Source organism: Helianthus annuus, chromosome 16, assembly GCF_002127325.2.
Source record: "Helianthus annuus cultivar XRQ/B chromosome 16, HanXRQr2.0-SUNRISE, whole genome shotgun sequence".
Lineage (NCBI taxonomy): Eukaryota > Viridiplantae > Streptophyta > Magnoliopsida > Asterales > Asteraceae > Helianthus > Helianthus annuus.
Genome location: NC_035448.2, coordinates 32,946,735 through 32,971,872, shown reverse-complemented (window position 1 = coordinate 32,971,872; position 25,138 = coordinate 32,946,735). Strand labels below are relative to the sequence as shown.

Here is a 25,138-nt window from a genome sequence, read left to right as displayed (position 1 = left end):
TATACACAAGCAAAGTTTCTTTTATTGAGTGGAGACATAGTAATAGTCTAGTAGACTTATATATAGCATACAAACACAAATGTTTTATAATTATGTATGTTTTAAAAGTTTGTAACTAATATGATGCATGGCTCGATCAAGATGATTAGATCAGTTATGAGTTTGTGCCTGATGAGCTTGTTTGTATGCAGTTGCCTCTGCAAGAGTGTCACAACACCTGCATCCTCCACTGTAGTAACCTCCATTGCCACAACAACCATACTTGCAATATCCTCCATGTCGACCGCCATTGTAATACCCTCCATGTCCGTAATCATACCCTCCATGTCCATCATTGTCATGCCCTCCATATCCGTTGTCATACCCTCCATGTCCGTAATCATTGTCATACCCATGGTCATCATGATCATGCTTAGCATCTTTTACCTCACCTTCATCATTTTAGTTATGAAGTTAAATGTTATTGATTATAATGCATGTAAATAAAATAGATGAATATGTAGAAGCAACTACTCACTTTCATGTTTAGAAGTCAATTCCTTAGCAGCAGCAACTTCAGATGTAACGAGAACAATTGCAAAAGCAACAACAATAAAAAGGAATCTCTTTGAAACCATTTTTTACTTGATTAAATGAAAGGAGATTTGTTGATGAAGGATGGAGGTTTACATCTATCTATTTATACACGAGTTTGTGGAGGTGGGGCCAAGGTTTCATTACTTGCGAAATTATGATCAATAAAGTCCGCCGCTATATAAACACCATTAGCATACTATTCAAACAATGATATGTCATAAGGGCCATATGGTGGCGCAATAAAAGGTCAAATGGGCCATTTTTTAGAGTCACATGAGCTGGATTATATGGAGAAAATGGTTATATAGATCATAAGAGGGCCAAATTATATGGCTCGTATAATGTGTTTAACCAACAAAATAACGAATAATATGACCACTAACAAAGTCATACGTCACGTATGAGATTTTTTCCCTATATTACAGTATGTATAAATTGACTTGGTTGAGACCATACTACCCGTATGATCTCACATGTAGAGTATTTAAGTTGTTTATATAGCATAGCACGGCGGTAATAAATCTAGTCTTATCTTGTTGTTCTATGGACAATAGGCCTATTAGTTTATAATTTATTTAAGAGATCAACAATAAAGACAACTTAATTAATAGTAACCACGATAACAGGCGTATCTATAACTATGCATGGCACATTATTTTTGACAATGGCACGTCGATCAGATTTTCTTTCACCTACATATTTATAGATCATATATACTAATTGTTCAATTATGGACATCTTCAAAGATGATAAGCCCATCTCACATGTATACACATTATATATAACCTTAAAATCACCTGCTTTGGTTGTACCCTCCACTTTATGATTTATCACTTTTAGCACGGATGACTCGTTGGGCTTTCCACTCTAGGCACATGCCGAGGGCTACCAAAAATTAAGGGTCTTCAATTTTTAGGAAGTTTTATATATTGTATATGTGTTAGGCCCAAATAAAAGTAAAACTAAAACAATTCTTTTATTAAAGGACCCTAGATAAAAATAGTTTAGAAAAAAAGGCCTACATTCAAGACCAATTTTCCAGTTAAACTAAACACATAACTACAGGCCTGTAAGCTGCAGCAACCGTCGACCATTCACCATTCGACCCTATCCCAAATTCCCAATTCAACGAATCACTTAACCAGCGCCTAAAATCCCTAAAAATACAACCGCAATCATCATCGTCCCATCGCAAACTGCTTTGTCAATAATCACTCATGGTGCCGAGATTAGAGGAGAAATTATGGACGAAATTAGGGCTAATTACTTAATGTAGGTTAACTTTAATAGCTTTTTTCTATTAATCTCTATCTATTTTATATGATATTCATGAAAGTTATTATTCTGAAATCCGAAAAAGTATTGTATTACTTATTACAATCACTATTTTCCCTAAATCCTTAATCCTAATTGCTACTTGATGCCTTTGTTTTTTATACTGATTAACGTGCTTGGCCTTGCGATTGAGATTTGAGACTGTGCTTAGAACATGGAACGAAGAATCGATTCCTAGAAAAAGAGTGAAGAAGAGGCAAAATCGATTCAGAATCGCTTAGAACTTGGCTATTGCACAAGTAATTTCAGAATTCAGATTTCATTTGCTATTTGTTATTTGTTAGGGAATTTTATACAGATTAGTTATCAAAAAGAATTTACTTAGGGAATTTCAGATTTGCTGTTAGTTCTATTACACATTTGCTTAGGGAATTAGCTATTATTCATAATTTATCATTGTTTTCTCTAAAATTTATTGATATTTTACCAGTGTCAAATCGAATCCAAATTTATGAATCCGGTTATGCGAAAAAAAAAACCGTAAACAAAAAGCTTTAATTGAATCACAAAAAGGATCACTTCTAAAATTCCTCATTGAAAACTAATTCCACAAAAAATAAACCTACAACAAGTGAACCTACAAATGATGAATTTACAACCGATAATATACCTATAAACAATCATATACCTAAAAATGTTCAGAAAGATATAATTAGTTAAAAAAATAACTCGTATAAGTGTATCAATATATCACCTTACTAGAGTTTTGTTTTCTAATTAAATTTTTATTAATGTTCAGAAAAAAAAAAAGTAACCTCTAAAACTAAAAAAGAACCCTCATCCAGCCATACACCTCCATGGCTCCATCATCGTCCCTTCCCCATGCCCTGTAGAAATATTCACTAAATCAATATTAATAATCTATATGATAACTTCGGTAGGGACTTGCAGCGGAATATTCATATGGTTTTAACACCATGGTTACAGCGGATTAATGATGTTTGATTATCGAGAGTGAATGGACAATTAGACGGTTGTAATAAATTGTCTTGGTACCGAGATATGTTCCCGGTAATTGATATAAATACATAACATGAGTAAACAGTTATGAAAGCGGTTGATCTTGGCGGGAATAACCGCCACTTGAAACGTCATCAACCACCGTCACACACCTGTTTGCTCATTTCGTTTCATACTTACATAAATATCATAATGTATCTAAACTAAATAATAACAATATTACATAAATTATGCTTAAGATTATCTAATACTCTCCGCTAAACATAATTTCGTTTACGGGAGTATTTCAGCACACTTTCATTTGCATCATCCATTGCTGCTTTTGCTTTGTTGAAATCAAACCTGCGTCTGGTCTGCCTCCTTTTGCTTTCACTCCATTCATTGTTGGTGAACAATGCATAGTGTTCCGATGAATCTCTCACAACTCCTTGGTTGTCTTCAGCCCTTGCTCCTTGACCTGCACCATGTTCAGCAGCGTCACTCTCACTATTGCTGCTTCTCGGATCCGCATTCTTTCCTAGCATTGTTTCTTCTTCAGTCACACCCTTGTCTTGTACATTGGATTGAGTGGATTTAAATTTGTAATAGTATACGAGAACATCTAAATACATGGTATACACCAAACGCATTAATTCTCCATCACCATACTCAAATCCCATTTCTTTGGCTATCATTGGCCAGGTATTATACTCTGTAACGTGTCTGTGTCCTCCTTCCCTTTCAACTATCAGATACATATCTAGCATATATATCCTTCGGTTGTTGGATGCATAGGCTGGCATTGGTCTCGTTGTTATCCGTAACATTTCGGTTATAAACCACTCAACCATCTCATCAAACTTTGTTTGCAGAATAAACTTATATTTTTTAACATAATCATCATCGTCCAGCATGTTAAGTAACGCCTTACAATCTAGGAAATCTTTGAATTTCATAGTTTGAACTACCATGATATTCCAATCAAATTCATTGGATGATATTTCTAGTTTCTCGAAATAATCATTCAGGAAATTTGATTTGAAATTTATGAACTCAGATTCCCTTGTCATCAGTGCTTGTTTTTCTGCTTTACACATCTCCTCTTCCTTTGTTAGTCCTGATTTTGTATTTCTGATATTGACTAACGGAACACTAAAGGTTGGAAATATTTTACATTTGTCTCCAGTGAATTTTACCGTGTACCCTTGTGTTATCAATTGATCGAAACTTAAGACATTTCTATCCATGTCTTGAGTGTAAAACACACTTTGTATTCAGAACTTTTCTATTCCAGAAATAACATCTACTACTCCGATCCCTCTAATGAAATAAAACGGATTTTCACCAGTTTTGGTTTCAACATCAATCATACACTTGATACGCTTAAACATGTCTAGATTACCAGAAAAATGATGTTTAAGAGATTTGCTTACATACCAGATGTCCGACCAAAAGCCTCCATCGGTTCCTATCACTAGATATTCTGATTTCTGACCGTTATTCTGATCGAAATCATCATCATTTTGTTGTTGTGTTCCCTTATTTGTGGCAAGACGTAGTAACTGTGAATCTTCATCATCTTCTTTCTTCTTGCAGTTTGAGATTTGATGGCCAGGGGTGTTACAGTAGTAACATCGCTTTGCAAACTCTTTCCTTTCCCTCATTTCGTTTGTGCAGTGTTGACACGGTAGTATAGATGAATTCACCCATAGATCAGAGTTTCCTCTGGCTTTGATACCACTTTGATAACTTCGGTAGGGACTTGCAGCGGAATATTCATATGGTTTTAACACCATGGTTACAGCAGATTAATGATGTTTGATTATCGAGAGTGAATGGACAATTAGACGGTTGTAATAAATTGTCTTGGTACCGAGATATGTTCTCGGTAATTGATATAAATACATAACATGAGTAAACAGTTATGAAAGCGGTTGATCTTGGCGGGAATAACCGCCACTTGAAACGTCATCAACCACCGTCACACACCTGTTTGCTCATTTCGTTTCATACTTACATAAATATCATAATGTATCTAAACTAAATAATAACAATATTACATAAATTATGTTTAAGATTATCTAATACTATACACATCTGAATAATATTTGATCTAAATAATAACCAAAAATATAAGATTAACAACTGAGAAACTCCGGCGAACATTATGTATAAGATTACCTGAATGCGTGAAGACAACTGATGTGCGTGAAGTGTGTTATATTTTTGATGAGTATTTAAGCCCCTTTTTACACTTTTAGCCAAGTTTTAAATTTATAAAACACGATATTCACTAACACTAAACACACATATGGGCAAGTGCACCCATCGTGGACGTAGTATAGTGTTGGTAAGATACCGAGGTCGTCCAAGGACACAAGAGCTTTTAATACCGGTTTATCCTCAACGTCTAATCAAATCAAAAAGTGAGAAAAATGTTTTAAACTAAGAAAAATAAAAACTAACTAAATGCTGAAAATAAAAATAAAATAAAAACAGATAGACAAGATGAATCACTTGGGTCCGACACGTGTATTAGTATAACCTTTGATTATTTTCGCACTTTTGCACTTGTTTAAGAGATTATCTTAGTTATTGTAGTAGGCCCCTCTTTTGAAGGCGACGTTACCCTCAACCCAGTAGTTTGAGTCAGCAAGGATACAATCCTAAAGGGTCGGATTATTGAAAGATAATGAATTAAGTTATTAATGCAAATTGTGGTAGGCCCCGCTTTTGGCGGTGACGTTACCCTCGGCTAAGTAGTCTGAGTCAGCAGGGATACAGTCCTAAATAGCCGGGTTATAGTATTAATAGTAGTTAACTTATGAGGGGGTCAAAGAGTTTGGATCCCCGCCATCCAATACCTATGGGCATTGAAGGAGATCCTACTAAATTTGACCCAGGTCCCAAGCAGGACCTCTAAACGCTGAACAAGGGCAAGACCTTTACCAAACCGTTCCCTTAACCCCCGACCAGGTAGCCAACATACCTCCATATAGACCGTGGAGATATGAATGGTGAAAATCTTTTATTTTATATAGACAGTAAAATAATGCCAAGACACCACGGACAAACGATAAGGAAAGATCACCTTCAACATAAGTAACTAGTTACTAAAGTCATTAATACAAAACCAAATAAAAAGTGCAAAAGATTAAAAATAAAAAGTATTATACTAAACACTTGTCTTCACCAAGTGATGTAAGAGACTTAGGCAAAATGGCCTTGATTGTCAAGAACTCTTACGATCAATCTTGGATCCCGAGACGACTCACACACTCTACGATGGACAATGGATGATGGTGGTGGATGATGGTGTTATGGTGGTGGTGGGTGGTGGATGAAGTGTGAGAGAGGTGGTGTGCCAAGGGATGAGAGAGAATGAAGCCAAGCTCCTCTATTTATAGGCTGAACAGAAGGCTGGACACGGCCCCGTGTCCGCTGGACACGGCCCCGTGCCCGTCTGACATTCTCTCACTTCATTAATTGTAATTGCGAATTACAATTAATGCGCCTGCTGTACTTTCACCACGACCCCGTGCCCGCTGGACATGGCCCCGTGGTGGGCAATGGAAGCTTCTACTGGTTTGTCTTTTCTGCTGCTTCCTGGGCACGCCCCCGTGTTCGCTGGACACGGGGCGTGTTCAGACTCTGTTTCTTCTCCTTTGCCTTGGAAGGTGCCGTTGAGGGTCCGGGCAGTCCACTTTTGTTCCTTTTCTTGTATTTTATGGTAGAATTAGTTGTCTTTTTGCTTCTTTTGTGATTTTGAGCTCATTTCATCCTGAAAATACAAAAGGAAGACAAAAACACTCTTTTTCCAACATTAGTACTTAAAAAGGGTTAGTTTTATGCCTTAATTGATGTGATTTATATGTTGCATTTTACACACATCAAATACCCCCACACTTGAACTTTTGCTTGTCCTCAAGCAAAACTCTTTAAATGTGGCTTACACTCCCAAATGGAATAGGTAGAAGAGAAGTTTTTTAGCTTGTCCTAGAGTGTTGGGAATCCAAGGTTTTTATAGGTTTTATTTTTATTTATTTACAATCCTATTCGTTATGATTTATTTTGAACGTTTCATAAGATGAATTACTTATTTGGGCATAGCATGCCTTATTAAAATTCCATTTATATACAAGTTCACATACCTCACGGGAGATCACTCAACACTCGGCCGAAGGTGTATATTTTAGTGAATCACTCGAGAGCGGCACGGAACTTACGCCTTCCATAGGCTTGCCAAGCAATCAATCCTCCTCCTTTTTAACTTTTTACCTTTGTAAATATCAAGAGGACTTTTGGGGTGAAGGGTTAGGCTTGGGTTAAAGGTGGGTGGTTGGTTAGTGGTTAGTAAAAAGGGCGAAAATCGTAACAAGCGTCGGTTTTCGTGAAGTACCTTGTTTTTAGTGACTTTTTATTTTGAAGTATTTCTCCAAACAAGCTTTTATAGCTTTTGTTTGTTTTTGACTTCATCATCATTTTTTTTTTCGTCACATAAAAAGGTGAGTTTACGAAAAAGCGAGCTTGTTACTAAAATAAAGGGTGAAAAAAAATAAAAAGGTTTTTGGTGGGTAAAAAGGGTTTTGGGGTAATGAAATGAAAGGTTTAGGCTCAAAGGGGCTATCTAGGGGGATTTTGGGTAGGTAAAAAAAATGAAAAATAATGGTTTTGAAAGAAAAATGGTTAGTCCTAATGCCTCCATCATTTACTTACTTGGGTTTAAGTTGGTAAGGACCGAGAATGTATCGTCGTGGCAAGTTCTAGATTTGTAAGAACCGAGCGGCTATTCACACAAGAAACGAAAAATGAGCATTTAATCTAAATATGTGTATTTTTATGCTCAATAAAGGCTCAAAACTCACTTTTGTGGGAATGGGTTTTTAATGTGACCAAGTATATATAATCGAATTTTTAACTAGACTTGTTATACCGTTTCATAATTTTCTTATGTTGGTTCTTTTTTTATCACGACGCTATCGGTTGTAAACTTGTAAAAATATAACCTTTTTAGAACTTGTTATTCCCAACTTAAACTAAGACAAGTAAATAAAAAATGAAAAAGTTTTTGAAAAAAAATTTGGGGTGTTTAGCGGTTCCAATAGAGTTTTGTGTAAGGCTTGTGTTTAGGATTTTGCAAAATTTCAAGGTTTTAGCATCCCCCCCACACTTAAATTACACATTGTCCTCAATGTGTCCAAAAATAAAGTTTTTGGTTGATTAGAATGTGTAAAAGTGGGTTAAAAAGCAAAGATTTATGTTACTGGCATCCTGGACACGGCCCCGTGTTGACCGGGCACGGCCCCGTGGTTAAGTGCCAGTAACAAAAATTACAGAATTGAAACAGAAGCCTGGACACGGGGGCGTGTCCGCTGAACACGGCCCGTGTCCAGTTACCTGAACTGGGTGATTTTCTGCAGGGGCTCAGCACGGGGCCGTGTTGGTTGGGCACGGCCCGCGTTGAGCCTTCTGTGATGGAGATTTTTGTCGGGTTGCTCTGTTCTTCGTGCATGGTTCCATTTTTCTCGTTCCCTTTTTCATCCATTACCACCATGAGTGTGTTTTATTCTGCAAAAACTAAAAGATTAAACTAAACTAAGGATAGATCCGCGGAATGCCTCCGTGGTGCGCCACGTTTTTAAGGGTCCTTGGCTAGACCCGATTCCAGGTTATATATCTTCTGAGTGGAGTGCCTTGCTTCCTAAGTTACACCGTCGGAGAGCGGCATCCAAGCTTGAATCAATAACCTTCATGTAATTGACTGGGTCGTCGTCCTCTATTCTCTTCCCAACTCCGAACTTCACCTCATCATCCCCATACCTCAAAGTCAGTGTCCCGTCATTCATGTCTACCACTGCTTGTGCTGTGGCAAGGAAGGGTCTCCCTAATATAAGGGGGACCTCGGTGTCTTCCTCCATGTCGAGTATGACAAAGTCAACTGGATAAACGAATCTGCTTACCCTTACCAAGACATTCTCGATGACACCTTGTGGGAACTTGACTGATCGATCAGCGAGTTGTATGCTTATTTTTGTAGGGCTCGTGGTTCCCAAGCCAAGCCTTTTGAACATCGATGAGGGCATGAGGTTAATGCTAGCCCCTAAGTCGGCCAAGGCATTGCGAACGGGTGATTCCCCTATTGAGCATGGAATCGTGAAACTTCCGGGATCGATTTTCTTCTGGGGTAGTTTATTGAGTACGAGGGCAGAGCATTCTTCGCCTAAATTAACTAATTGCAAATTTTCAATTTTCTTTTTATGTGTAAGGAAGTCCCTCATAAATTTAGAGTATTTGGGCATTTGGGTTAGGACTTCGATAAAAGGAATATTGACATGCAATTGTTTTAATAGACTTTCGAATTTTGCGAACTGCTCATTGGTCTTTTGACGAATTAACCTACCGGGGTACGGAACTCGAGGAGCCTTGGTAGGCTCTGGTGATGGGGGAGAGTTCTTTTCCTGCAGATGTGTTGGCACTGTTTCTTCCGCAGGTGGAGGTACTTCTGCAGGCCCTACGGTGCGGTTTCGTAGTGTGATGAGGTGAACTTGCGCCTTTGGGTTTGTTTCGGTATTGCTAGGTAATGCGCCTTGCGGTCTCTCGGAAAAATTTTGTGCTAGTTGATTTATTTGTTTTTCTATGTTTTGAATGCTAGCTTGTTGATTCCTAAAATTAGATTCTAATTGTAGAAATCTTTCCGAGTTTTTCTTATCAGTGTCAGAGACGAGGCGAGATATAGTATCTTCGAGCCTTTCTCGTCCACCTTGTTGTTGAGTGAAATTTTGTGACTCATTTCTTGATTGCTGAATGTTTGTTCGTTGGGTTTGTTGGTTACTACTATTGCCGGTTTCCCTCCAACCAAGGTTTGGGTGGTTTCGCCATCCTTGGTCGTAAGTTCCCGTTGGAGGACCCGACGGCCTAGGTCTATTATCAATGTAGTTTACCATTTCTTGTTGATCGTCCGTTTCTTTCATGCAACTCCAATTTTCATGTGACCCACCACACCCTTCACAAGCCATAACCAAGACTGTTTTTGTCATTTCTAATTTTTTTTTATTTTTGAAGAAAGGGCCTCGATTTGGGCTTGTAAAGAAGTGCTTTCGTCGACCTTATGGGCGCCCGGGGCGATAGACTTATTTCCCCCGGGAGTGTGCCATTGAAAATTGGTTTGAGCAATTTCCTCAATCTGATTATATATTTCGTGTGGGCGTCGATTACCTAAAAGTCCCCCGGAGCTAGAATCAAGTGTCTGCCTAGTGTGTGGCAACAATCCATTGTAGAAAGTGGATACTTGTTGCCATATTGCGAGGCCGTGATGGGGACACTTGCGTAATAGCTCCTTGAACCTTTCCCAAGTTTCATATAAGGATTCCCCGTCCTCTTGTGAGTATGTATTAATTTCAGCCATTAATTTAGCAGTTTTAGCAGGAGGGAAATACTTATATAGAAATTTTTGGGCTAGTTCATCCCAGGTGTTTACCGATCCAGCTGGGAGGGTGTTGAGCCAAGCTTTCGCTCGGTCTTTTAGTGAGAATGGAAACATACGGAGGCGGATGGCGTCGTTTGATGCTCCATTGATCCGAAAGGTATCACATATTTCTAAGAAATTAGTTATATGTAGATGAGGATCCTCGTCCGCAAGCCCGTGGAAGGTTGCGGAGTTCTGGAGCATTTGTATCAAATGCGGTCGAAGTTCGAAGTTATTGGCTTCGACATTCGGAGCATTGATAGCGGCGCCTAGATTACCTACGGTGGGCCGTAGATAATCCATAAGGGTACGTTGGTCCGCCATTGGGGGTGGATCACCCGAAACCTTCTCTTGGTTTTTGGCTTTTAACCTTTTTCTGAGAAAGCGTTCGGGTTCTTCTAGCGGTTCCTTTATGTCTTTATTGGAACTGGAGCTCATACACTACGTGAGGATGGCGTCGGGCTCCAAGTCCTGCAATAAAAACAGAAAAGAATGTTGGTCAGAAGGTTCACCACGGCCCCGTGTTGAGCGAACACGGCCCCGTGGTCGGAATTACAGTGATTGTTTTTCAGATCCCAGTTACTGGAAGTTGGACACGACCCCGTGTTGCACCGGCACGGCCCCGTGGTCAGCCTTCTGTAACTTGAAAAACAAAAACTGCCAGTAACGATGCTGAGCACGGCCCGTGTCCGACCAGGCACGGCCCCGTGCTGAGCTCTGCAGAAGCTGAAAATCTAAGAAAAAATCCTAAAAAAATTAAAGAAAAATAAAAATATGATTAGGCCGTTGATTCCTAACTTTCTTAAAATCCTTGTGTCCCCGGCAACGGCGCCAAAAACTTGATGTGCGTGAAGTGTGTTATATTTTTTATGAGTATTTAAGCCCCTTTTTACACTTTTAGCCAAGTTTTAAATTTATAAAACACGATATTCACTAACACTAAACACACATATGGGCAAATGCACCCATCGTGGACGTAGTATAGTGTTGGTAAGATACCGAGGTCGTCCAAGGACACAAGAGCTTTTAATACCGGTTTATCCTCAACGTCTAATCAAATCAAAAAGTGAGAAAAATGTTTTAAACTAAGAAAAATAAAAACTAACTAAATGCTGAAAATAAAAATAAAATAAAAACAGATAGACAAGATGAATCACTTGGATCCGACACGTGTATTAGTATAACCTTTGATTATTTTCGCACTTTTGCACTTGTTTAAGAGATTATCTTAGTTATTGTAGTAGGCCCCTCTTTTGAAGGCGACGTTACCCTCAACCCAGTAGTTTGAGTCAGCAAGGATACAATCCTAAAGGGTCGGATTATTGAAAGATAATGAATTAAGTTATTAATGCAAATTGTGGTAGGCCCCGCTTTTGGCGGTGACGTTACCCTCGGCTAAGTAGTCTGAGTCAGCAGGGATACAGTTCTAAATAGCCGGGTTATAGTATTAATAGTAGTTAACTTATGAGGGGGTCAAAGAGTTTGGATCCCCGCCATCCAATACCTATGGGCATTGAAGGAGATCCTACTAAATTTGACCCAGGTCCCTTGCAGGACCTCTAAACGCTGAACAAGGGCAAGACCCTTACCAAACCGTTCCCTTAACCCCCGACCAGGTAGCCAACATACCTCCATATAGACCGTGGAGATATGAATGGTGAAAATCTTTTATTTTATATAGACAGTAAAATAATGCCAAGACACCACGGACAAACGATAAGGAAAGATCACCTTCAACATAAGTAACTAGTTATTAAAGTCATTAATACAAAACCAAATAAAAAGTGCAAAAGATTAAAAATAAAAAGTATTATACTAAACACTTGTCTTCACCAAGTGATGTAAGAGACTTAGGCAAACATGGCCTTGATTGTCAAGAACTCTTACGATCAATCTTGGATCCCGAGACGACTCACACACTCTACGATGGACAATGGATGATGGTGGTGGATGATGGTGTTATGGTGGTGGTGGGTGGTGGATGAAGTGTGAGAGAGGTGGTGTGCCAAGGGATGAGAGAGAATGAAGCCAAGCTCCTCTATTTATAGGCTGAACAGAAGGCTGGACACGGCCCCGTGTCCGCTGGACACGGCCCCGTGCCCGTCTGACATTCTCTCACTTCATTAATTGTAATTGCGAATTACAATTAATGCGCCTGCTGTACTTTCACCACGCCCCCGTGCCCGCTGGACACGGCCCCGTGGTGGGCAATGGAAGCTTCTACTGGTTTGTCTTTTCTGCTGCTTCCTGGGCACGCCCCCGTGTTCGCTGGACACGGGGCGTGTTCAGACTCTGTTTCTTCTCCTTTGCCTTGGAAGGTGCCGTTGAGGGTCCGGGCAGTCCACTTTTGTTCCTTTTCTTGTATTTTATGGTAGAATTAGTTGTCTTTTTGCTTCTTTTGTAATTTTGAGCTCATTTCATCCTGAAAATACAAAAGGAAGACAAAAACACTCTTTTTCCAACATTAGTACTTAAAAAGGGTTAGTTTTATGCCTTAATTGATGTGATTTATATGTTGCATTTTACACACATCAACAACGCTTTAGGCTGCAAAGACAACTTCTTTGGTCTTTGGATATTATAAATAAATGGGTGTTTAAAATGGCCATTTAATTTTGATGGGTGTGGCTGAAGTTGAACTTGAATCACAAGCATTGTTCAAGATTTTCAAGATTCAGGAATGTGTTTAGTTACAGAAAAAATATGTTCAAAATTCAAGCATAATCGGTTAGGATTCTGGGATGTGAACGAGTATACTACACGTTACAACAAGCGAGTCCTTTAAACATATTCAATTAAGATTGAGTTAATTACAAGGCATGGAGAAGGGACGATGGTGGAGGTGTATGGCTGGATGAGTGTTCTTTTTTAGTTTCAGAGGTTACACAAATGGCCCCTCAATTTGAAATGTAGTATATTACATAAATGGCCCTTTGTGTTTATAAGTGTATATTAGTCATTTCATCTTAATTTAACAAAAAAGTTAACTGGATTCGACGTTAATACCCAAACTCGTTACAAAATTGAAATCACAAGACCTGAACCTGTTAAAAAAAAAGTTAGTACCCAAAGACGAAACTTACTATAAACCACAGAGTCCATCTGTGTAATTAACTCTTTTGTTAATGTATGTTTCATACTTTCTGGTGATACTGATGTTTGTGTTATTTAGTTTGTATTGTCATCAACGACTTTCCATTGAATTAAGTATAACACAGACCTCCTCATGCGTCGAGGTATGCTTTAAGCATTGTTAACTTCACTAAGACCATGTGTAGTGGAAGACCCAAATAATGCCCCTACCCTTGGTTGTTTTGCGTCATGTGGCAGTCCAATGAGCAATAAGGCATTATGGGGCGTTTTTCATAAATGGGTGTAGTGGGATAATGCCTAATAATGCCCCATCAATGATTACCCAATTAATTTTTTTTTTTAAATTAAAACTAACAAAATTTCATTAAATAAAAAAATTACCTTGCTAAACATAAAAAATAAAAAACCAAAAAAAACAAATAAAAAAATGACATTGCTAAATAAAAAACTAATAAACTAAAGTCTGTATTTTTCAGGTATTGTTGTCGACGCATTTGCGCTAAGATCAACGTGTCGCCTACGAGATGGTCGATCGATTTAGACAAAAATTCTATGTCTTTCTCCATTTACCTCGATTCTTGTATTGCGACAAATTTTTGTTTTCGGCGTTTCTTTCTTGCAAAGTCTCTAAACACCTATGACCGAGATCTCAGATGTCTTGTAAGCGTCGGTCCATGTCTTCGAAATCTTCCTTCATTATGTCGGGATTAGCTGAAGAGGACTTCGCCTTTTTTGCCCTATTTTTCCCACTTCTTCTACCTGGCGGGTCTTTCCAACTCCAAATTAATGTTTAAGTCGACGTTACAAGCATCGGAAGTGGGTGTGTCCGAGTCAACCGACGATGATGTTTTGGACTGCTTTGCTTTACGTCTACCACTAGACGTGATCGTCGGTACGTTAGACCATTTTGGACTTCCTCGTAAAAGCTCCCAACATCTCAAGTATGTCAAACCGCATCTCATTTGAGGGTCCACCCATTTGTGGGTCCCTCAGGAATGGTAGGGTATGTTTGGGGCAATGGTGGTAGTGAGCCTGACCGTTGTCCCATACGCACAGACATGCGTGCTCCACATTTCCTCCTTGGTTGTGGTGGTGGTTGTGATTGCTCCACAGGCTCCATTTGCGTGTCCTATGGTGGAGGCGGCGGTGGCGGTGTCGGAAGTTGATAGGGAGGTGTATGAACAAAGTTAAACTAGCCGAAATTGGTCCCACACATTTGGACCCTGGTAGGATGATCCTGCATAAGATGCAGAACCACTGGAAATCTCAATTGAGTGCATATTCGATTTAGATGATGCCATTTCTGGATCATAATCTTCGTCCGGTTCGTTTGGCTGGTCCAACTGGTTTTGGGCAGCTGGTGGGGCGTTGATGTACTGGTTTGGATCAAATGATCCATAGAAGGAATGTGAATGAGAATGATGGGATTGGTGGGAGTGGTGAGAATGATACGAGTGGTGAGAATGGTGAGATGGTGATGAGTTGTGAGAAAAAGAATGTCTCGTAGATTGAGACGAGTAAGAATCATCCGAATATTGTCGATGATCCGAGTTGTGAGGTAGCGAGGGTGCATGTCCAGATGGACCTCCTCGCATTGGTCCTTTACCTTTGCCTCTAAATCTTGGGGGCATGTTTATCTCCTGCCAAAAAATCAAAAACAATATATATATATATATATATATATATATATATATATATATATATATAGAAACGGGATCAGGAGAAAACGCCCTAAAGTGTGAGAACGGTGAGAACGCATCCTGATTGAACACGTGACGCAGGATATAATCAAGGGGTGAGGGGCTTTTTTGTCTTTTCAATCTTTTTTTTCCCAATTTCGTGTGTCACATGCTGCTTCATTTTTTGTGTCTAAAATTATTTTGGCGTTAATTAGATTCATTAACTACTTTGGCGTTTTATTGTTTTTTTTTTATCTGTCTTTTTGAATTAATTGTTTTTGTGTAATATAGATAATTTTTTGGCGTTATGGCGTTTCCCATGTCAATTTTTTGGCGTTCGTGGCGTTGTTAATAATTCATTACCATTCATTAATATTTCATAAGGTTACAATAATATGAAATCAAAATAAACAAATAGTCTTCTGTTGATGGGATTACATTAGAGTTGTACCCATCGCTTTGTTCCTCACTTTCTTCAGATTCATCATCATCATATTTTAGATTGGCGTATAACGCCATCATCTCGTCTCTTCGTTGTCGTAGCCTATACTTGAATATCATTGCAACCCTGGATATTGCATCGTTCGAAGGTGCTAAATCACAGAGTTGTTCAAGGAGATATAGCCTCTCTGTCTTCAACATTTCTCCATCGGCAATGAATATTTTACCCTGTGTTGAAAAGTCATTTCAACGGTTCCTGCTTCTTCATGCACCACCCAACTGCTAACTGTTGGTAGAGGAGTATTGTCAATATCATCATTATCATTATCATCATCATCATCATCATCATCATCTTCTGCCTGAAATTTTCTCTCCAATCTTCTTATTACCATTCGAGTTCTTTCACAATCGTTGGCCCTTGGAACCCTAAGGGCCAGAATATCCCTCTGAACCCCTTTAGACATATCCAGTATGACGTTGATTGTCCTGACCTTCACCCTTCTCCTATCAGAGAACTTTAGGATGAAACGTCTCTCTGACCTTTCAAACCTCCATGCAATAACCTTAGCCATTTTTTTAAGTTTTTGGCGTTTTGGACAATTTGTGGCGTTTTAGATAATGTTTGGCGTGTTAAGTTGTGTTCTCATGTTCTACTTTTATAATGACTTTTTTTCCCCGCTCATGACAGGTAATTATGGCGTTTTGAAAAGATAAATAAATTCAATTCCCCATGTATTGGCTTTTAATATAATAAATGTTAGTAATCAGGTTTCCGTCGCTTCATTTTACTGTTTGCAGTTACTATGTTTTGTTTCAGTTTCATCTGTTTGTGGCTGTAACACGTCCCATCTTTACGGCTGTAATTAGGGGGGTTTGTATTTCCAATGGCGTTTAGATAAAGATGGCACTTTGTTGTATTCTCTTGCACATTTTTTTATACTTTTTTAGATCTATTATAATAGTACTTGTCCAAAGTAATTTTATTATAGTTTGGTAGTTTGGGCGTTTTATGGCATCATGGCATTTCACAAGCATTTGCCCGTTTGGCGTTTTATTATATTTTTTAGAGAATTAATGTATATTTTGTTCTTAGCTGAAAATTATATAACAAACAACAGAAAAAGAAAATTAAAAAAAACAAATGGAAGCAATTTATGATCCAAATCTTCACTATCATCAGTCTGTTTCTTCTTTTGAAACTACAAAAAATGCCATAAATAAATGGCATTTTGGGTTTGGTGTGGTTTTTTTCTTGTTCGTGTGTTGAAGTGTCTTTGTGGATGTTGGAGACATAGATCGACGCCGTGTGGGTGGATGTTGTCTGCTCATAATCTTCATTATGATAATGGAGTCCAAAATGGCATTTACCCTGGTATCAGTCTCTTCTCCTCATCCAAACATTTTTCAAGAACAAAGAAGACAAAATGACATATCAGTGTCATCAGTCTCTTTTTCTTGAAATTTGTCCATCTCATTCAGCAAAAGCTTACTCCCCTCACTTAACAAACCATTTAGTGAAACTTCATGCAGAACATTAATTACTGAGCATCCAAGAAATGATGTTTGCCATCGTTGGTTTTTCTAACTTTTTGGCGTTTTAGAGGGAGTGGTATTTAGGAACCATTTTTGTTGTTTGTGTGTTTTTGGTGTGATCAATGGAAGGTCCTAAGACGTTTCTCTTTATAGGTTGTTTTTGGCGCGTAGTTTAGGCAAGATATTATTATAACAATAAATGCAATTAACAATATCCGGTTTTGCTCAGCTTGTCCCATCTTTTAGGCTTGGCGTTTATATTTTATGGCGTTTTTTTTATTTTATGGTGTTTTGTAGGACAAAACCTTAACTAAAACACAGTAAAAACGAGTCAGTAATAAAATTGGCGTTTTGCATTTACATGGCGTTTTATATTTCAATGGCGTTTTACGTATGAAAGGATGTTTTTACCATTTTACCCTTAATGAAGCACGTTATAGTAATAAAACTGATATTTTTACCATAGATTGTTTTGATCTGACGATCCATAACTGTTCTCACTGTTCTCACACTTTTCACCGTTTTCCCTAAATCCTAACCCTATATATATATATATATATATATATATATATATATATATATATATATATATATATAACATGAGAATGATGAGAGTAAACCCTAGGTCATTGCCTAGACTTAGAAAGTCTAAGGATTGTGCTATTGTGATGTTTGGGAGATTAAACACAAAGGCTAGTGTTTAATTCTCTCAAACGTTGGCTCTCATACAACCTGTCACACCCTGATATTTCCTGGTGGGCCCGGATGGGGTACGTGATTAGATTGATATCAAATACACAAATAACACAGAGGAAGTCTTGGATTTAACATACTATTACAATATAAACGTCCGAATGTTAAAAATATAATATAAACGGATGCATTAAAAGATCCACATGGGGATCGAAAATAACAGACTACTAGGCTTCAAATGCAAGGAGTTGCAAATTCTTCTTAAGCATTACCGGGCACTTCCAGCATATTTCGTAACCTTGCAACCTATCACTTAGTCTTTTGAAGATACGTCAGTTTATACTGGTAAATACAAATAACCGACACATTTTGAAAATATTTCAAAGTTGTTTTAACTGCACAAAGGAACAAGTATTTTATAAATAACTTGGGACAATAATAGTTATCTTGTATACAGTTTTACATGCCTGTCAATACATATGGGGCCCGGTACAGAAACCGATAACATGATTAACCGACACGCCACTTTAACCCATAAAGGGTATCCCTAATTTGGGTAGAAAATATTTTATAATAGCATTAGCATCTGTCAGGTGTATGCCTGCACCCCGTGCTTAAGTCGTGGCCATTTGCAATTAAATGAGCCGATGTTATCCAGGACACGGTCGCGTTAGTCCCCAATGTTTAAGTTCTCAAGCAAAACATATTAAAATGGGTTATGCGGATTTTCTAGTCACAATCCGACATATGATCCCATACCCGACCAAGCGGTAATAATTTACTGTATCCCAAGCCCGTATAGGGAAAATAGGTTAAGAGTATTTAGCTTACTTAATAAATCTTACAATGCAAGATATAAAAGTAAGCACAGCCGTTATCACATTTAACTAGCACGGTTGCAATCTACTGGAATGCCTTAGTCTGGAATGAATGGTATAATAACCAATTAACGGGTCTTATTCAAGTCATAGACTTGGACCGATTACCTTAAAATAGTGAAAACAGTACGATACGCTAGATTAAGCGATGACCGGATAGAATGTAGTTTAAACCTCACAAGTACTAAGACTTGTATAATGTGGGTAAACATGTTTACATTCTGGAATTTGAAATAAATTTGAAAGAATTGACCCGTTTCGGTGAACTTACGTAAACTAGTTACATAAGCTAACCGTACGCGCATAGGCGGTATCGGGTGATCGGATGAGCTACATACAAGTTCAATATGCCAAATCAATTTAATTATGTTGTAACATCGGTAGGTTATCAACTTTGTATGATCATTATGGTTTAAACCCAAACTATGCACCATAAGGGCATTTTAGTCATAATATGGCATAGTTTGTGAACTTGTATAAAAACTCAAGTTATGAACAAGTTTATTATACCAAAACATGTTAATTATATTACCATATCAGTAGGTTATTCATTTCATAAGTTCATCATTGGTTAAAATCAAGTTATCCACAAAAAGGCATTTTAGTCATTATTAGGCATATTATAAGAACTTGCATAAAAACTCAAGAACTGATTATGATAAGATAGTATAACCATAAAGCGTTATTCTACACTATAATATGATCATAATGCAACTTAGAATCAAAAGCTAAAGTTGCTAAATCGGGTCAGAATCGAAAGTCAAAGCAGAAGTCAAACTGTTTGACTTTCGGTTGCGAACATACACATGAACTGGAATGACGGGCTAAACATGTTTATACATGTTCTAATATTAGTTACCAACTGATTTAGCGTCAAAAACATGAGTTAAAACAATTACAAGTTCATTTTATAAGTTTTTCAAAAATCTACGGTTTGACTTAAACATAACTTTGACCTGTCATTTAATCAACTTAACGTGATTTTCAGGAGTTGCCCTTTTGAGGGATTAACACCTACCTTATTACAATCACGTAGCCATGCTAGATTCGAACAATGGCTGGACCATAATGGTCTAAACCGAAAGTCAAAACAAAAGTCAATTTGCTTGACTTTTGGCTAAATTCTTAGCCTACAAAAGGAAAGAGCAGGAAAGAAACACTTACTTGTGATCCTTAAAATGTTTAGAACTCAGAGGATGCTCCCTTAGTGATCAGGAACTTCCAATGTAGTAGATAAGAAGAGAATGAAGAAAGGGGCAAGGATAAGTGTTGCACCAAGGGTCCTATTTATACTTGTGGATGATGTTTGGGATCAACCCAGGTGTAAGGACTTGTTCTAAGATCATAGAAGGCGTCTATGGATGTGGCATGAGCTGCACAAGAGCTCAACTTCGTGAGATAGGTGGCACAAGGGTAGAATGCCTTGGCTCCCAAACAAAATTGCCAACTACAATGCTTACAGACCGGAAGGGCCTTAGGCTTACGGTCCGTAAGCCCATAACGCGCCCTTGGTGTTCAAATCCTTACAGACCGTAAGGATGAAGCTTTGCGGTCCGTATACGATGCTCAAGAACAAAAATAATACATGCTTGCGGTCCGTAAGCACATAGGCTTTACGGTCCGCAAGGGGTCACTCAGAGGCCATAAAATGGCATGTTGGCACTTTTAGTCCCTCCACATTCAAACTTCCACATTTTTACAATAATAGTCCCTCTTGTCCAAAATATTAGACATAAAATGAGAGTTATCGGACACGTGTCTTTATATAATTTGACACTGATTTTACGAGGTGTTATACATAGTTTATTCATTACCAACATAGATGTTCACAAACGTTATTTCCTGTGAATTTAACAAATGAAGGAAGGTTATGTTGGTATCAAGTGCTTCACAATACTGTGTTTGTTCGTATTTATAAATATACCAAAGTATAAACACGTGAGAATACACACATACTATATAGAAGCAAAGTTTTATTAAATGGAGACATAGTAGTAGTCTAGTAGACTTATATATAGCATACAAACACAAATGTTTTATAATTATGTATGTTTTAATAGTTTGTAAGTAATATGATGCATGGCTCGATCAAGATGATTAGATCAGTTATGAGCTTGTTTGTATGCAGTTGCCTCAGCAAGAGTGTGACAACACCTGCATCCTCTACTGTAGTAACCTCCATTGCCACAACAACCATACTTGCAATATCCTCCACGATGACCATGGTGGTGATGATGGTGACCGCCATGTCGACCACCATTGTAATACCCTCCATGCTTAGCATCTTTTACCTCACCTTCATCATTTTAATTACTTATGAAGTTAAATGTTATTGATTATAATGCATGTAAATAAAATAGATCAATATGTAGAAGCAACTACTCACTTTCATGTTTGGTGGTCAATTCCTTAGCAGCAGCAATTTCAGATGTAATGAGAACAATTGCAAAAGCAACAACAATAAAAAGGAATCTCTTTGAAACCATTTTTTACTTGGTTAAATGAAAGGAGATTTGTGGACGAAGGATGAAGGTTTACACCTATCTATTTATACAAGAGTTTGTGGAGGTGGGGCCAAGGTTTCATTACTTGCAAAATTATGATCAATAAAATCTGCCGCTATATAAACACCATTAGCATACTATTCAAACACCATTCATATGTCATAATGGGCCATTTTTTAGAGTTACGTGAGTTGGATTATATGGCGAAAATGATTATACAGATCGTAAGAGGGCCAAATTATATGGCCCATATAATGTGTTTAACCAACAAAATAACAAATAATATGACCACTAACAAAGTCATACACCATGTATGAGTTTTTTTTTCCCTATACTACAGTATGTATAAATTGATAAATTGACTTGGTTGAGACCATACTGCCCGTATGATCTCACATGTAGAGTATTTAAGTTGTTTATATAGCAATTGCACGGCCGTAATAAATCTATTCTTATCTTGTTGTTCTATTGACAATAGGCCTATTAGTTTATAATTTATTTAAGAGATCAACAATAAAGACAACTTAATTAATAGTAACCACAATTGTAGGCGTATCCATAACTATGCATGGCACATCATTTTTGACAATGGCACGTCGATCAGATTTTCTTTCACCTACATATTTATAGATCATATATACTAATTGTTCAATTATGGACATCTTCAAAGATGATAAGCCCATCTCACATGTATATACATTTTATACCATCTTACAAAATCAAAGTTAGTGGGGGGTTTTACACCAGCTTTGGTTGTACCCTCCACTTTATGAATTATCATTTTTAGCGGGGCTAGCCCGTTGGGCTTTCCACCTTGATACGGGCCTAGGGCTACCAAAAATTAAGGGCTTCCAATTTTTAGCAAGTCTTATATATTGTATATGTATTAGCCCCAGATAAAAGCAAAACTAAAACAATTCTTTTATTAAATGAGCCTAGATAAAAATAGTATAGAAAAAAAAGCCCACATTCAAGACTAATTTCCGAGTTAAACTAAAGACATGACTACAGGTCTGCAAGCTGTAGCAACCATCGACCATTCACCACTCGACCCTATCCCAAATTCCCAATTTAACGAATCACTTAATCAATGCCTAAAATCCCCAAAAATACAGTCGCAATCATCGTCTTCCCATTGCAACCTGCTCTGTCAATAATCACTCATGGTGTCGAGATTAGAGGAGAATATTGGCAAAATTAGGGCTAATTACTTAAGGTAGGTTAACTTTAACAACTAATTTTTCTATTAATCTCTATATATTTATATCATATTCAAGAAATTTATTACTCTGAAATCCGAAAAAGTATGTATTACTTATTACAATCACTATTTTCCCTAAATCCTTAATCCTAATTGCTACTTGATGGCTTTGTTTTTGATACTGATTAATGTGTTTGGCCTTGCGATTGAGATTTGAGATTGTGCTTAGAACATGGAGGGCAGAATTGATTCATAGAAGAAGAGTGAAGAAGAGGCAAAATTGATTCAAAGTCGCTTAGAACTTGGCTATTGCACAAGTAATTTCAGAATTCAGATTTCATTTGCTATTTGTTATTTGTTAGGGAATTTTATACAGATTAGTTATAAAAAAGAATTGTAACACTCTAACCCGATTTCTACAATATTTTAATAAATGCGGATGATTGGTCCCAACTTTTTTTCTTTTTTTAAACATAGAACTTATGTTTGGGTTAACTGATAACCCAAACGATCCGACAAAACGGACTATTACACTTAATCACAGTTTAAAAGCATTAAAGTTTTAAACTCGAAAACTTTGTTGTGCATGATCATGCTTCAACCTTTTCATAATCCTCTCCAAAGAGTTAGCAGCTTAATAGTGTTTGGTTCTTCGCATGCTTGGTCGTCCGTCCGGTTCACACCTTTGCGATAGCCTATCATAAAAACTAAAAACAATTAGTGTTTAAGTTAAACAGTCAAACGCTTAGTAATCGAAACATTCGAACGAAAAATATATATGTTTTTTCAACCCCGTCACCAAGCCTGGTCAGGTTTCCATCCGGCCGTGTGAGTTGAACATGCTTTCTTTTTCACCAAGTTTACATCAAAATCTAATCCAAAGCCATTCAAAGTCGTTTTAACATATTTTAAACCATAATCCATAACCCGGATTTACAATTTTTATGTTTCACGCACCCGTTACCCGGTTCGCGCATATGTTTATTCGACCGGTTATGAGGTTTAAGCACTTAAGCTTAAATTGTACGTATAGTTTTCGTACCCTCTATTTTCACACTAAGACATTCATTTATCTATCACTACAATTTCATTTGTTATGGGTTATTATAGGAAAACTTTATTATTCCGGCTTTACCCTCAAGTTTGAGGTTTTACAAAAACGACCCGTTAAGAGACATTAACCAAAAACCGTCAAACATGTGTTTTCTGGTATAATAGATAACTAGAGAAGCTTTTAATTGTTTTTTTTTTTTTTTACCTTATTGTGGATGCTATGATGTAACTGGTATAATAGATGACAAGCTTTTAATTGACAAACCTTTTCTCATTTGCATGTATCTAAAAATTAGAGGAGGTGGCATTCAATATTTCTTTCACCTTAATCGTGCACCGTACCACAAATATAAAGGATTTACATGCAGAGGACCAATGATATTGTGCTTAGGTTCGTTTTGTTTGTATGAATATATATACGAAACTGTAAAGAAGCGAGAACACACAAATGGAATCAAAACTTTCTTTTATTAAACTTAGAACGATAAAGGACAGGATTATTTTTAATATAGCATTCAAACACTAATGTTTTAAATGCTGTATATGTTTAAAAAGTACGTAAGTAATTAACTTGATGCATCGCTCCATCAATTAAGATGCTTATAGATCAGTTGTGAGTTTGTGCCTCCTGAGCTTGTTTGTATGCATTTGCCTCTTCAAGAGTCCTGCAGCAACTGCATCCTCCATTGTAGTAACGGCCACAGCAACCATGCCTGCAATGTCGTCTTCCACGCCCCCCGCCGTTGTAGTACCCTCCACGACCACCACCATTGTTGTATCCTCCACGGCCGCCACCATTGTAGTACCCTCCAGGTCCACCGTTGTACCCACGATCATACTTGGCATCTTCTACCTCACCTGCATCATTTCATAAATGTAAATAAAAACAACTAACAGACAATCAAACAAACGTACCCAGTAAGTCTCACTTATATGTTATAAATGTTAAATATTACTGATAATAATGCATGCATGTTAATACTTTATTATTGTTTTAAAGAGATGATCAACTCACCCTTATTGTTGGAGGCCAGTTCCTTAGCAGCAGCAATTTCAGAAGTAATGAGGAGAACGGTTGCAAAAGCAAGGGCAATAAGAAGGAATCTCTTTGAAACCATTTTGACTTGTTTCTATAAAAGGAAATATGTGGAAGAAGGATGATTGGATGAAGCAGACCATACCTATGTATTTATACTAGAATTTGCAGGATGAAATTTTATTGCAATTTGGTTGGCTGGTGAGGGGGTGGGGACAAGCTTTCATTTCCTTTGAGTGTTTTACATTATAAATGATAAATCCATTCTTATCCTCTTGAAGGTGCATGTTCTTCTTTCTCATTATTTTTTAATTATTAAAAATATTTGTTGTTAAAAATAATATGTAAATTATAAAACAACCATACATTATCCCCACTATAATTTATCAAGTTTCTAATGTGTGTATTTTTACTATTCAATTTTGTGCACAATCTAATGCATATATTACAACTGATTTATGCAACTTTCATTATTATTAAATATTTTATTCAAATCATATAATTTATTCAAAATACTTTTTACCACATAATATTGTATTGTTTTTCTCTTTATTAAACTTTTATATAGGTTATTTACTTTAACCTCCTATACTTTATCTTTTATAAATTTATCACAACGCATTTTTCATTTTTAACTCCAATACTTTTTTCACTTTCAACTTTGATCTCATATTTTTTATATTTACAATTTTTTTGTTTTACATTTCCGTCT

The 25,138-nt window shown here is 37.3% G+C and overlaps 2 protein-coding genes and 1 non-coding gene across 4 annotated transcripts; 1 reads left to right on the top strand and 2 right to left on the bottom strand.

The window, feature by feature from the left end:
* LOC110916179 (cold and drought-regulated protein CORA) lies at positions 1-21,186 on the bottom strand. Of its 2 annotated transcripts, XM_035985769.1 has the most exons (3): positions 21,019-21,186; positions 20,827-20,928; positions 1-257 (listed from the first exon to the last, which is right to left on the bottom strand). In XM_035985769.1, exons 1-3 carry the CDS (start codon positions 21,116-21,118, stop codon positions 151-153), a joined length of 309 nt encoding a protein of 102 aa, XP_035841662.1. In that variant the 5' UTR covers positions 21,119-21,186; the 3' UTR covers positions 1-150. The 2 variants fall into 2 exon arrangements, with proteins under 2 accessions (XP_035841662.1, XP_022016624.1); XM_022160932.2 differs by lacking the exons at positions 20,827-20,928; positions 21,019-21,186 and adding an exon at positions 518-663 and having other exon boundaries at positions 1-431.
* On the top strand, positions 10,155-10,261 carry LOC118488671. Its single transcript, XR_004885215.1, has one exon. It is a non-coding gene; the product is annotated as a small nucleolar RNA R71 (small nucleolar RNA).
* Positions 21,187-23,839: 2,653 nt separating the features above from the next.
* Positions 23,840-24,563, bottom strand: LOC110915891 (abscisic acid and environmental stress-inducible protein). Its single transcript, XM_022160636.2, has 2 exons — positions 24,406-24,563; positions 23,840-24,248 (listed from the first exon to the last, which is right to left on the bottom strand). The coding sequence occupies exons 1-2, from the start codon at positions 24,506-24,508 to the stop codon at positions 23,998-24,000; spliced, it is 354 nt and encodes a 117-aa protein (XP_022016328.1). The 5' UTR covers positions 24,509-24,563; the 3' UTR covers positions 23,840-23,997.
* Between the last annotated feature and the right edge of the window lie 575 nt (positions 24,564-25,138).